Below are 15,883 nucleotides of genomic sequence, written 5' to 3'. Positions count from 1 at the left end.
ATGTGCAAAGTGCGACAACAAAGAGCTATATTCGTAGTCATTATTGTCCGAGGAATACAGTTTCGCGAATTTGGAATCGATTATTCAATCGTATTTATTTCCAGTTTGTACTAAAGTTCAATTGAAATCGTGCTGCAATAATTGAGTAATATGTAAATTAAAGATGTTGAAAATAATAATTTAGTGATCGTTCTTTGAACGATATTAAATTCAGCGGAATTTGGCATAGCGCGCACACACATACACACACACACACACACACACACACACACACACACACACACACACACACACACCATAGATACATAGCCACACCACATACAAACAGGCGAGGCCGCGAGCGAGGCCGCGAGCGAGGTCGCGGGTCGCGGGTCGCGGGGTCGAGACGGGCAGCGGCGGGCACGTATCGCCGATGATCGCCGAACGTTTCGCTTCGTGCGTTCTCGGCGACGGTCGGCTCGCTGGCGCGCGCTGCCGCTGCGTGTGCTGTGGTCGGAGCTCGGAGCACCGCTCGCCGCTCACACGCAGTCCTAGCTGCGACTCCGTTTGCGTTGGACGTTACCTCGTACTTGGTAGTACTGGCTGACTGTAAGATTCCAAGAACATTTTTGCCGGAACCGAGCGGCCGAATCGTTTCCGGTCGGTATCGAGTATCGCGCGTTCGTGTCCATGCAAAAACATTGAGTGAAAAAATCCGTGGATTGTCACGGTGCCGCACGTTGCGCGCCGCATTGTGTCACGACGTATACCGCATATACGCGAGTCATCGAGCCGAGAAGGACGGACGATTCGAAAGAGGAAGAGAGCGAAAGAGTGCGAGAGGGAGTGAACCGAAGGGCGTGAAAGAGCGACGAAGAAGCAACGATCGAGTGCCGCAGCGGAGAAAGGAAAGGCGGAAGGACTATATATTCGGACAACATGGCCACCACGATCGACGACCGGCAGGAATTGTTGGAGCAATTCCAAGCGGTGAGTCTTGCATCCTTAGGAAAATTTACATATTTTGACTATCGTCGGAAGTGGCGGGTTTTTCACGTTTTTTCGCGATTCTCGCGAAATACCATGCCGCGCGGCGTCGGTTGTCGTTCGCGCGGTTTCTTATCGATCGCCGGTTTTATCATCGTGGAAGGTGCCACCCTCGTGCCGGAACCGTGAAACCGACGTCGCGCCGGGTGCTAGGATGCCGGTTGGCGGGTGCCGGATGCCGGGTACCGGGTGCCGGGTGCGAGGGTCGCCGCCCTGTCAGTCGCCACCTCCTGCGCAGTCTGTATTAGTCAGGTTGCGCTCGGAAACATCTCTTTAGGGGAAATTCTGTCTTTCCGGTCGTTTAACGTCATTTAAAAGTCACTTAAATGTTCGATCGTCGTACATATGCTTCGGGCGATAAAGCAAAGCCAAATCTCAGATTTTTTTTTTCTAGTCAAATTGTATTGATGTACGTCAAACGTGAATTAAAGATTCGTTATTATATCAATAAGAAGTAAGATGAGTGGTAATTTAATATTGAATGATAATTGATACGTAATTATGTTTGATTTATTATAAAATATATGTGAAATAGATACGAAATAGATACGAACAGCATTGCATAGTTGTATAAAAGTTCAATATCGTTTGATATAAGAGGAGATATTCAGTCTTCCTTGATTTTACTATTTTTACGACAATCTTAGGTTAAAGCGAAAAGCGAGAAACAGGAAACGCCCTCCATTCGCCCCGATTGTTGTGGCATGTAAGAATGAGAAGTTCAATGAGAAGTTAATGTTAAGCATTTTCGAACCGGTCGGATGCGTAATCACGGTTGTCAGGACCGCTGACCTGGTCACTTCTCGTTTCCGAGCCAGCCATATGCTTGGACACGTGTAAGCAGTGGTTTAAACACGTTATATTCATTCGTTATATTCATCCATTTATATTCGTTATAGCACGCCTCGTGTTTATGCCCATGTATTTGTTTACTGTCGATATAACCGAAATCCGATGATTGAGATGTTTTGACACTTGTTATTACGGATCTTGCAGATATTACAGATAATGAGAATTGGATCGGCCGAAATATCAAACTCTTGCTCTATTATATTCTATATATTATACAAAATAAATCGCGCGATATCTTAATTTTTATTTTTTCCAAATTTCATTTAAATTGTTAACGTAAATTTAGTTTAAATTATTGTAGAGTGATTAAGATAAAAGTTAATATTGAGAATTACGAATATAATATGCGTTTATTAAAGCTCGTTTACATCTGGTGCAGTCTGGCATAGTGATTTGTAGAGGAAGTTTGATCGATGCATCACTTCTCTCACCCACGCATCTCTGGATATAATGCAGTTAAGCTAAATATATACATAATATAAATATGAAATATTTTCAAACATTGATAACGGCCTACCGTTACTTACTTTAATAATATTATTCTTTGAACGCTGTTAGAGAGCAAATACATAATGCGACATCGATAACAGAAACAACGATGCCTATCGATAAGATAATACAATTATATGAAACAATGACAATTTCATGAACATAAATAATATAATAAATAAGTGATAATTCAAAAATTATTATTAATCATTTTTCATAAAAAAACTTTATAAAAAAAAGAATTTGGTTTTACAATTTTAGAAATTAAAAATTAAAATTTATTTTATATAATAATTATTATTTGATAGGAAATAGAGATTTATTTGCATTATAAAATAGCAGATAGAATATTCACACGCTGAAATATTTTTCGATCACAATATCGGTTACATAACTCACGTCTTCATCCTGAGATGGGCGATCTTGAATCGATTTTTTGAAGAATCAATTTTTTTACATTACATCCGATTATCGTTTTTTTTAGATCCATCTTCAGCTTCGATTAATCCACAGATTCTCGATTCTTGAGATGAAAGATAGTAAAAGTATAAAATGTAAATATAATTTTACTAGACGCATTGATTGATATTTCGTGTATGTACATTGTACAAATTTATTTGAACAGGCTTTAAGCTTCGATACATTTGTATTTGTTTTGTCTACTTTTTCGTTTACGATATATTTCGTACAAAATTGTTCATTTACGTTTAAATTAAGAAAACTGCAATAATGCGCATAAAATGTGCAATACATACGATATATGTATATATGAATATTTATCAAAACTAGCAATAAACATATATTAACAAATAATAATTATTGATGTTTTATATTTGTACAAAAAATTTTTTTCATTTGTGTTGTTAGTATAAAAAATGGTGTAATTATTTTAAATAATATTTAACATTTTATAATATTAGATAAAAGGATCGATTTTTGGTGATTCGATTTTTTGACAATCGATTTTTGCGTTTTAAGTCTCTGATTTAGATCAACCCAAAAAATCGATTCTTTTAAAAAAATTGCCCATCTCTAGTTCATTCTTCGGGTCGTGAATCTCGCGACTGCTTCAATTACGCTTCATTTCGCATGTAGACAAACCGGAGATAAACCGCAGATCTGTTTGTCCTGACTTTTGGAAGTGCAATCAGTCTTGTTGCCGCGCGATTGCACTTTGCTCTCCGCGACAGACTTTTTACGGTTGGCCAATCGGCTGTGAATGCACAGCGGTTCGTTTCCGAGATCGTTTTTTCTCTCGCCTCCACGGCTCCGATCATTCGAAAGGCAACCTGACTTTTTGATATAACTCATTGATCCTTTGCGGTCTAATACAATATCGGGAAATGATCCGATGTTAAATAATCCGTTCTCTTACCTTAGGGTATTATTCTTTTTGCACGCAGTACTTAATTTCTATCTTTCGCAGAATTATAATTCATTTACGATTAATATATCTTTGAGAAAAATTTTATTATAAATAAAATGATGTTTTAGATAATTTATATAATCACGAGCGATCGGAATATTCATGGCGCAATATTTTACGTTAGTACACAATGGCGTCACATGTTTTGTACAATATCTTTCAGCATATTGAAAAATTTTTACAAAATATGTTCTTCCTATATTTTTTTCGATACTTTTATTTACAAACTTGCAAAATTTGAAATATTAGTTTTCTTCCTTTTTTTAGATATCGATACATTTTTTAGGTATAGGTGCCCGGAAGATCCGAATTTATTATGTGGAAAATCTGTTTCTCGAATTGTTCTTATTAACAAAAATATGCACAAAATAGTACACGTCGAATCTTCTATCTCCGTACATTGGATCGGTTATCCTTCATCTCTCGATCTTTCTATTGTACATAATATTTTCGATCTTGTTTCCCTTCGAAAGATCTTATTTACATTTGAAATTATTTACTGATTATATATATCCATTTCCTTCTATATTTCCTATACTTCGCTCTTTGTGTCAGGATCCTTTATAATAAATATATGTATAGTACAAATCCAGATGAATCTGACAAACAAGGACGTAATATTTAAGATCTGAAAAATCGGAAGTGTTACATAAGTGCGGAAGCGAACACTTTCTTTCCTATTCTGTTAACCAATCCATCGGGCATCTCGCACATATAAGTGTGTGTGTGTGTGTGTGTGTGTGTGTGTGTGTGTGTGTGTGTGTGTGTGTGTGTGTGTGTGTGTGTGTGTCTGTGTTTAAATTTGACACTATGTACTCTTGCCTTGAAAACATTGTCTTATAATTAATCGAATTGGCAGTTCTGACTGTATAATCGCCATAATTTGTTCATCGTTTGCATAAAATCGATATAAATTTCAGCTTGCAACAAAAATTATTTCAATCTCGGAATAATTTAGCAAATTTTAATTGCTATTTGTATAAAGTACGATATTTGTATTTATATGAAGTTGATAATATTTTCGCTAATAATTCAATAAAGCACGAAATATTTGAATTACTATTTTTATAAATCAACTGTTAACCAATTTTTGCAATGTTCGTACTTATTTCTTTTTACGTAATTTGTGACGATAATAATATTCTATTGATAAAAAGAAAGGCTTGGTGATTGATCTATATTCTCAAATAATCCGCGTGTTTGTTTTTCTTTTTTGTTTACTCGAAGACTCGAATAATAAAATTCCAAAAGATTCGTGAAAGATGAGAATTGTCTCGAAAACAATGACCTTGCGCTAGTACGAGCGAAATAGCGAAATTGCTCTCTTCCGCCGGTCACATCGTCGAGAAAGTCTTCAATTATCTTATTGATCGCGTTACTGGTGTGCGAAAGGCGCAACCCCTTCCTACATCCTGCACAATGAAACTGCATACAAACGATGAGTAAGGGGGTACTCTAAAGTTCACCCCTATAGCAACATGACACTGAATTATTGGACACCGTATTTAAGATCCCAATAAAGTGCAACGTATCGTTCACGCTTTGCAGAGAAAACTTTTTCGTGCAAACAGCTCATAACTATTATTTTTACTACTTTGTACAGACATTATTTGTTATTTGTTTGATTATTTAATACCGTTAATTTCATTTATGTTTGTTGTTATAACCATCTATTTTTAACGTAATTTCTTATTTTAAGTTTCGAATGTTGAGTATCTTTTTTTTATTTTATTATTTTATTTTCTCTTTTTCCTAACAATCATACTTGTACAAATATACAATATTCACTTACACAATTTTCTTAAAGCTAATTAATAAATAGCTTTTTACATTTCGAAGTAAAATGAATGGAAATATAACGAGTTATTACAATTGGAATGATATATACGTCTCTCTTTGAGATATTATTTTCTGTTTAAAACTCTGCTGATTAAAACGACTTAACTGTAGAAAAGCAACATTTCTATGCGCAACATGCGTCAGTGCTTTTCCAAAGGATTACTTACTACCCTCTCGCAACGTTGCCCTACTGATGGGGTGATTCTCAACTCTTATGCATTCGAGCGTGTATAATCCACATCAGCGTATATAGAGTCGTGAGATGTATATTCGCACATTAGACTTGAAAATTAAAATGCTTATATTAGAAAGCTGTTTCGTAAAAAATAATACAAAAGAGTATATTAACGATGTTTTTAATTAATGAAATTAAATGAACGTAATGTGTACTGACAGAAAATATTTTTATGATTACAAAGATATATGGAGAGTCCCGTTTTTATTGGTATTAGATTTTTTTTTTTTAATTAAATAGAGAAGTGATTATTAATTGCATAGTTTAATATTTTTAAGGCAACAACAAGTTCAACATTTTTAATAGTTAAGTTTTAAATTTTTGTATTAAAATTTACTTGATATAAAAAGGTTAAATGCGAAACGAAAGTATGTGCGCGAAATCGAGCTCTCGGTCCTCGCGTTTCACTTCGCGTTTCCTATCCGTCATTCGATTCCGGAATTTCGCGCTTTACTTGCCAGCGAAGGCAGTTCGTCATGTCGACGTGACGAATTTTTTCATATCGCATTTAATCAATGAAATGATACGACAGGAATTAACGTTTCTCAGTTTCTCCATGATAGTTAACGAAATTAAAATGATTTATTTATCTCTTTTTCTTGTATGTATTTTTAATTATCTGTATAAAAAAATCATCGGTCTAAAGAATCTAGAAGCGAATAAAATAAGCGAATAAAATCCAACCATAAAATTTGAATTTCGAATTTCTAGCGCGCGACGCAGAAATTGAACCAATATTATTCAATTAAAGAACGAATATTTTATCTATTTAATGTATTTACTATTAATCCCTAAAATTTAATTATTTTATTATTAAAAGAAAGATTTATAGAGAATTAATAAAATATGTATTTAAAAATATTTCTGTTATATATAGAAAATATACATTTATAGCTATATTAGCATGACTTTAAAGGTATTACTTACGTCAGGTCTATAATAAAGTGTGCGTACACGTAAAAAGATTATTCCAGAAAAAATTGTGGAGCACGTGCACGTGCACGGCCACCCGAAGCGCGTCGTATCGCCGCGTTGGCACGTGCCGTTCTTTTCTTATCCAGAGAAACCATGCCGTTGGTCTTTGACAAAAACAGCGGGAGACCGACCGCTGGTGAATAAGTAGCGTCTGCGGTTCATTCAATATACACGCGATTACAATAAGAGCAAAAATATTTATAACAATTCGATTTTATTTGCCTAAATTTATCCCCCAAATACACCAGATATAATTTAATCAATATTGTCTGCCGCGTTTATTTATTCCATTCGGTTATCATTTTATAAAATTATCGATTTTCATGTATAAAAAACTGTGACAGAGCGACATTTAATTTGCTAATTGCTCTGCATTTCTCGGTACAATACGTTGCCCTTTCTCCTAATTAAAGCAACGATTAAAAGCAAATTTAGTGGAAATTATATAAAAATCGCATAGCATGGAAGAATGCGCCTACGCTCTGTTAAGAGGTCCATTTTATGCATTGAAGATTCTTGAGATATCGTTAGACCGTGTAGTCGAGCCAAAACTATTTCATAGCTTTGCAAGCGTGAAATTAATGCAGAATCGTGCGTCTACGTTCGCATGAGAAATATTTTACGCGCTGTCGATTAAATTAGAATAATGAGATAGAATGGAGGATAAGATCGGACACGATATTTATAATATATATTTTTAACAATTTTCTACTTATTTTCATAAATCTATATGTCAATATAGATCTATATCTATGTTAATGTCAAGTGTATCATTGTTTGTTTGATACACATTTTTATTAAGTAATACCATCCAATTAAAATCTCTTGTTATTTTTTCGAATATTAGTAGTATTAAATTTTTTTTATAAAAATCAGAAATTATTATGATCTACAAATGAAATGATAATGACGTGATATTTATACCTACGCAACATTGAACTCTATATAATGCAACTTTTGCTCTGGCATTTGGATATCAAGATATTATTGTATTGTGCAAGTTTTTGATAACGCGAGAAACGAAATAAGCGTTAATTCGTTTACAGCCGTGAAAATGCAACGATTATCTACGTATCGTACGTATATTTTAGACGATGCATTTCTCGAATTTTTACGCTAGGCCTTAGACTCGTGCAAATGGGCGCGGCTGCTGTAAAAGCTGTCCTCTTATCATTTACGACTGACAATGCCTTCTATCTCGATTGTTGCATAACTACGTTGCTACTACGTAGCAGTATGCTACGATTGTTGTGCAATTGTATGCCGCTAGAATAGTAAATGAACCACGATCGACTGTTTAAAAGTAAGATCGTTGCGCAACTGTGCCTAGGTCGCATAACATTCGTATTGCGCGTATTTTCCCCATTCAGTGATTCTCATTGATGTGTAACTAATCATTTTAAAGATGATATTTATACATTTCCACGAGCACTTTATTTATAAAAAAAATTTGTTTTCCTTTTATAATTCTGGAATTCTAAAATTATTCTTGATATTTATTATTATAGAAAAGGAATGCCACTTTTCCGTTACCTTGAATTCAACTCATGCAAGGAATAGTTACTATAATGACTGAGTTATTGTCATACGACATATTTATGTGCAAATGCATATTTTGCATATTTAGCATATAAAATATTGATTCCAGAGATATAAGAATAATTATTAATTTTATATATATATATGTATGTGTATGTATATTAATTTTTATCATTCAATCATAATTATTATCATCAAAAGATTCTTGTTTATTAGAACTTTATATATGGCAAAATTTATAAAGAGAAACTCGATTTACATAAATTGTAGAGAATAATATAAAGTTGAAAATAATAACAAGTTTTCTTTGCTATTGCTTTTTGTTTTAACAAATTACATTTTCTGTATTTTTCACTTGCGTTTCATATTTTTCATGCAGTCACTCGTGGTTTTTTACCATCAATATGGCGCACATGGAAATGTATAATGTTTTCCTTGTTCGGCTCGGCTCCGTTGGAAATGCAATTCGCGAAGAATTTCGCTGTTGATTCGACTAACGAGAACGCCGTGCCATGAATGCGGTCGTTATGATGGGAAAACTTATCGCTCGAAACTTCTTCTTGCCAGCCAGAGAAAATTAATCTGTGAATTCTGTCTGTAATCCTCCGTCGACGACCGCCATCTATACGCCGTCATTTATTGCAGGCGAAGTTGCAGGCGGCTTGAGTTCAAATGTGAAGTCCTTCAGTAAAGTGAACGTGCGGCCTGCTCAAGTGTCATTTTAAACTTGAGATTTGACCCAATTAGACGTTACATATACGTATAGATATCCAGCGAGGCTAAAAGATATTTCTGATGTTACTATCTGGATAAAAATATTAATAATACATATTAAAAATATTAATTTGTAATAAATAATCCGTTATTAAAATAGTGATATATTTTGTAAATAATGTTTACAAAATTGTTATTAAATTATAAAGGACAAAATTAAAAACTACAATTTGTGAAATTTAATGTGAAAAATACTAGATAATCTTACTCGGAATAACGGAAATAAGAACAATCGGAATAATCTGATTTTATTATGGAGGGAGACACATTTACGCAACTTTTTTATCGCGGCATTAATTGCTAAATAGCAGTTGGTATTTGATACCATTTCCTTTGAGAAATATCGCGGAACATGATAAAGTATGCTAGTTCATTTGCGATATTCGTGACTAGAAGCTCGCTTTCGAAGAAGATACGAAAATGTCAAAAACGTGGCCGATTCCTTTCTCAGCTCCGGACAATGCAGGTCTTGGAGCTAATTCTCACGTAAGAACACTCGGATATAGGAGTATGTGTATTTATACTGCGAAGCGTACATACATACGTGTATCTTTTGTCGGTTCGGTTCTCACGCTTAGCTCCTTAATTACGCCGTGTAGTTATAATTAATCCTTTCTCGACACATGACGAAGTTCCGTGGTGAAGATAAGATGAAATGCGATGAAACGAGCGAATTTTTAAGTGCACACGGAATCCTTTCGAAAACTGACTTTATTTAAAACTGAGACGTAAACGAATTCTTGTGCGGCAATAATTTTTTTTTTTTGTTACAGTTTGTAGTATTTGCAATTATGTATTATTTGCATTATGTATTATTTATCGACAATATAATTATTATGATAGGTTTATAAAAATTTTAATTTCAGATGTATTAATAGATAATATCTATCGAGAATATTGTTGTTTTACCATATGTACAATAATAAATAGTGGTTTCCTCGTCATACTAATAGAGGTAAGGATATCAAAATGATCCCTCATGGGTAAATGAGGTATCACAAATTGATGAGTCAGGCGACGGACATATCTTCTTGCGAGACTTAGGTCACAGCGGCTAATAAGTTCGCTTGACTTGGCGATTTAGCCGCGTGACAGTGTCAAATCAAGTATCACCATATTTTAATCTGTCAATTGCGTACAGCTCCGTTTTGCTCTTTTGTACTACCTAATTGAAATTCAATCATTATTTTAATGTCAGCAAAAGAGACAAACAACGGGATATACCACAACATATTGAAGTGAAAATAGCATTTACGATTGCTCGTTTTATAAACATTTCATTCTTTATTTAATTTGTTATTTAAATCTGATTATTATTAATCCGTTTGTTATGAAACAATGCTGTGAATTGTAAATAAGCACAGAACAAATGCGTCTATAGAAAAAAAGCAAAGTAGACGGAAAATAATAAAATTCCCACGTTACTTTTCCAAGTGCGAGCTCACTGTTATGTGCAATACCGTTAATTTAATCACGCGAAACATACGCGTTGGTATGCTAATTGTTCACTATGCAATTTAATTTTTAATTAATTTCGCGATAGTAGGCTAGAGAATATTAAAGAATGAATCGCATAGTTCCCAGGTCCTCGGTAGATTAGACTTATTAGGTAGATTAGATTCGACTTAATAGGATAGCCTTCTAACTATAATCTGAGAACTTATTTACACATATCCATTCGTCATCTTATATTGTCGTCATCGTAACCGTTTTATTATTTTTTTGCAGTCCATTGTTAACAAACAGTAGATGAAAAAAGTGAAAGTGATTTAACCATAGTACGAATTCTTTAAATGCCGTAAGGAACAGTGTTGAGAAATTATTATCTGTTTTTTTTTCTGAGATCGGTTCGCAGAAAAAAAAGAGTTGAATATTATAAAATATTAAATTTGCGCGATAAAATTGCAAATATAATACAAGACATGATATTCAAATAATTAATTATACGCAATTACATCTATCTAATTCCAGATCTAATATATAACATCATTGATATATCTTTTTTTTTACAAGTTACAATGAATATATTTTTCATCATACATTGAAGCACATTACTGAAATATCACATTTGCGCTCACTCTTCGATTTATTAATCGTATATCAATCTTGTGATTACTTGAAAGTGATAAATCGTTATCGTAAGAACGGCAAACGACACCTTATATGGCACGTAGGTTCATATATATATATAAAAAATGCAGTCAGTACGAATAAAACTTTTTATACACTTATCGATATTGTTCACAACTGTCGTAACACGTCAGTAATGACTATTCGGGAAGTTGAGATTGATACAGCGTAGGAAGTAGTCTACGATTATGGAAAAAACACTCGATTGTCGATCTTATTCAAGAATACACGAGTGATATGAGTCACTCACGGTCGGAACTTACAAATGTTTGATTTGACGTCATTAACTCATTACATCTGAACATTTCATGATGATTCATTGAGCGATCGTACCGATTTCACTTCCGCGACTTTCGTAACGAGTGCTCTAGCTAGGTCACGTTTAACGTTGCTTCTCCGATTCTTTCCGTCCGTTTTCTCCATTATGCAATGCATAATGCATTCGAGTTTTGCGCAAGGACTTTAATCGCCTTGATAAGCTTTTCGACTTTATGGAAAGATAATCCACGAGAAATAGTTTAAGAGCCACTTTTGTTTCTTTCATCACTTTTTTCTTCGTAGAAACTGAAGATTGTCATTAGAGAGTATCTAACGGGTCCACTGCATCAAGGGTATGTACAGACCCAACGGGAGTTAATTGCTTCAGTTGCAAGTTCATTGCAAGTAACTGATGTTTGCGATGGCGTAAAATATTGCTTTGTTTCGACGAAACAGTTACGTCTTTTTGCCCCTTCTCTGATTGTCTCGTCGATGATTGGTTAAACACCAACGAATAATTAAATATAGAATGGTTTTGTAGCGGATAAATAATTGTTCGCTTTTAAATACGGATGAATAATGCATAAAGAAGAAAATAGCTTGGTCAAGACCTTTGGCCAAGGTTTATGAGTCAACATTTGCCAATTGTTATGTCTCTTCGATATATATATCATAATGATTCGTAAGAGAAAAAATTGGTGACATTTTCATGTACGCAATCTTGACTCATGGAAAAAATTATCGTGGTCTTTGATCGCGTTAATCATCGATTTTAAAGAATCGAATCATATCGGAGAATATTTGTTTTAATGATACGATGATTCATCGCGTATCATGACAAGACAAGAGATGACATAAAATAAACTTTGAAAATTAAAAATCAATAATATATTATTAAGCAGTGCATGTTTGTTGTAAACTCTTGGTGAGTTAATTTTGCTCATAACCTAAACGTCTGTCAAGTTAGTATATCTTTCATTACCTTTATGCTATTTTTACGATTACATTTTATGCATTTTTGCATCGTGATTAATAACTTCTATAATTATAATTCGGTGGAGAAAAGAATCGTGAGGCACGGCATCTGTAAATGCAATGGTAAATGCAACACGTCGATCAATTTACTCTCCACTATGAACGAACAGATCATTCGTGTGTGTAATTTATGTCTGTCATTAACCCCGACATCGCGTCAGATCTCACTTTCGTACACGCGAATTGCGAATCGAATCACGTCGTCGGATCAAGCGACGCGTGTAATACGAGAGCGCCGGAGTAAGACGTGATGCCGTCGCGTAACAGATAATAGCTCGAGCCGATACTTATCGACCTGTGTGCGAGATGCAACGATGATAATGATAGATATATGTCGGCAAGTCTGCCTGCGGTATGTATGACATCAAAAATGCATGTCTCTGCGTGTAAGCAATCTGGCCACAATGGCATCACCGCTGGCTACATTCGCTTCTAAAACTGTTCGGTGTGGTTGCATCTTGTGTCAGCGTTGCGGTTGACTCGCGGCAGGATATCACTGTATCCTGCTGTATATCTAGTTTCCGTTTTAGAATAAGATTTCGAGAATAGTATAAGTAAAAATCTAATAAATCAATATTTTTTATAGATATAGATTAAAAGAGTTGGATATATTCTTGGATATATTCTTAAAATGTTGCATTTTATTACAATTCATGGAGGGCGTTTTATTTAACACATTTGTTCTAAATTTTAAAAAATTTTGAGGTAATATAGAGCTATATGTAATAAAAATGAAATTAATTTGTCCTATTTAAAAGAACTATATTTCTATAAAAATAAAAATTTGGGCTGTTAAAGCCAATTTTTTTAATTAAATATTTTTAATATATATTTCAAATATAGTCTAATTAGATATATTATTTTTTCACTCTTATTAATATGAAATTAAACTGCTAATATTTTAAATTGTTTTTTCATTAAGCATATAATGAATTAATTATTTATTTCGACATTACCTAATAATAAAATTAATTACATAAATATGTCTAAGTATTGAGAAAAACAATAGAATAGATAAACAGAAGAACATAAAGAGAATTTTATGAGAATTCTGCTAGAATGTTCCGTCATAACATTATTACACATCTTTAATCTTTCCCATGTTACTGGTAATTAACTTAGAGCTGCAATTAAACATCGTAAAAATTAGACATCTCTGTTTATTCATACTGTTTAAATTGGATAAACAGCTTTCTATTTAACAATATACATAATTTATATAACAATATACATAATTTTTATGAAACTTAAAAATGAAATATTCAAGCTTGCCAAATAATATAAAATTATTTATACGCTTTTCTTTGTATTCTTATTTTTCATTCATATCATCAAATAATTAAGAACATAACTATTATAGTGTGTGTGTGTGTGTGTGTGTGTGTGTGTGTGTGTGCGCGCGCGCGCGCGCGCGCGCGCGTGCGTGCGTGCGTGCGTGCGTGCGTGCGTAAATGGGCACGCAATATTCGTTTCTAATCTGTTTCTTTACAATATAATTTGTAATCTAAGTTTCTCAAATGTGCTCGCATGTGACAGTAAAAAGAGAAAAGAAACGAAACAATCCTGAGCGTCGCGCGTAAATCCGGTTACACGACACCTTAAACGAGACGGAGAAAGATCTCTTAAAATGTTTCGCATGTTGCGTAAATTAATGCGAAAGATTACGAAAACATCTATCAAAAGCTGTAAGAGCGTGTCTTTCGATGTTTCTTTCCAAGCCATTCAATTATCGTCACTTGAGCTAACACCGAAGCACCTCGCGCGAACTTTTTACTACTCCTTGGTGACGTCCATCAAGCGGATAAAGCTTTCAACACTATATAATTTATTCGGCAAGGTATCATTCGCGACTCGACATATTTTAATAACACGCATGGATTAAAAAAAACAATCTAAAAGAGAACGACATACATAAGATGATTGTCGCCCGTTTACTTTTTATTTATTTTTTTTAATTGTTACAAGGATTATTGCGAGGATATAAAGATCGTTACAGCTGTTTTATGCATCGTTCCAAGATGTCTTTATTGATATTGTTTTCTTTGATACTTTGATAATCATTTACATACAATATTACAATATTATTATCGTATAATATCCACATACGTGAGACATATCGACAATTTATTGTATATGATATTATTGTATATGATGTGTACTTTGGCGAATATGTACATGTGTAGAAGAATAGTATTTATAAATTTGCAATGAGAGCAAAAAGAGTGTGGGTAGTTACTAGAAATCGCGGTAGTGATGATGTTATCGAAAATGTATTGCGATTAAGACCAATGTCACGAACTTATATAGCGAATTGTTTTTCATTTCTCAGTATCAGATGTTGTTAACAAGTAATTATGCAAGAGAGTCGTTAGCATTTAAGATATAAAGAAAATTATTTATTAATAAACGTTGTGATTTGGAATAATATAAATTTAATCTGTGTCAATACCATTTTTTAAATGTAAATTGTTTAGTTAATGTTTTGTTTTATTCAGGTTTATTTAAATTAAATTAAATTAAAGAAAAATATTATAACATCGCGAAATTTATATCGCTCATTGATTTTAATAATCGAGGTTCGCGATTTACAGTCTCATGCAAAAAAAGAAGAAAGTAATTGCTGATCTTCAAACCTGTTTTCTAATGACATTAATCATTATCTTTGTGTGTGCGAGATAACATGTTATTCAGTATACAAGTATTTAGTAACCACACAACATTTTATTAAAAAAAAAGTAAATTTACTATTAATGTTACTGATCAACAAAAGTATCATTTAATCGTGCATTCTTCTGATGACTAACCGAATGATTTGAAATTCCATCAGCGATGGTTATGCAAATTCCACAAGGTGTGTCTAGGATAACTCACCTCGAATATCTTTTTCTACTGATTCTATTACCTACATTATCGATAACATGGGAAAAGTTTGTTCTTTTGTGCGTAATAAAGTTTGAATAAATTTATAAATGGAATCCTTACAAAGCTTGAATGTTATTTTCTATCGGTTTAGTTTTATGTGATGTAATAATACTTCTTTTGGATTCAATGTGCATGTAGGAGGAATCTCAGGATGATGTAGGAATGCCTTGGAAGCGAGGAAATCAAATAGTTGATTATGAGATATTCGCAGAATTGCATTTACTCGTCACGGTCGTTTAGTTCATTTTTAGATATGTCCATAGTAAGAAACACATAAATTTATCGATTTTATCGTATCTAATTACGACTTTACGAATGGTAATATTATTTTTTACAAAAAAATAAAAGTCTGTTCTTGCGAAAAATTGAATTTAAGCTTGAAT

At 33.5% G+C, this 15,883-nt stretch overlaps 1 protein-coding gene across 1 annotated transcript in view; it reads left to right on the top strand.

Annotated features, from left to right (window-relative positions):
• Positions 1-418: 418 nt before the first annotated feature.
• The window catches only part of Fim (plastin-2 fimbrin), a 26,444-nt gene continuing 10,979 nt past the window's right edge, over positions 419-15,883 (top strand). Inside the window, exon 1 of the mRNA XM_011633036.3 lies at positions 419-969. Coding sequence (XP_011631338.1) covers positions 919-969 — 51 coding nt within the window. The 5' untranslated portion in view covers positions 419-918. The remainder of the gene's footprint in view (positions 970-15,883) is intronic.

This window comes from Pogonomyrmex barbatus, unplaced genomic scaffold (assembly GCF_055798465.1).
Source record: "Pogonomyrmex barbatus isolate J1 unplaced genomic scaffold, ASM5579846v1 scaffold4, whole genome shotgun sequence".
NCBI lineage: Eukaryota > Metazoa > Arthropoda > Insecta > Hymenoptera > Formicidae > Pogonomyrmex > Pogonomyrmex barbatus.
Note: the sequence above shows the minus strand (reverse complement) of the source record. Positions and strands in the feature narration are given on the sequence as shown.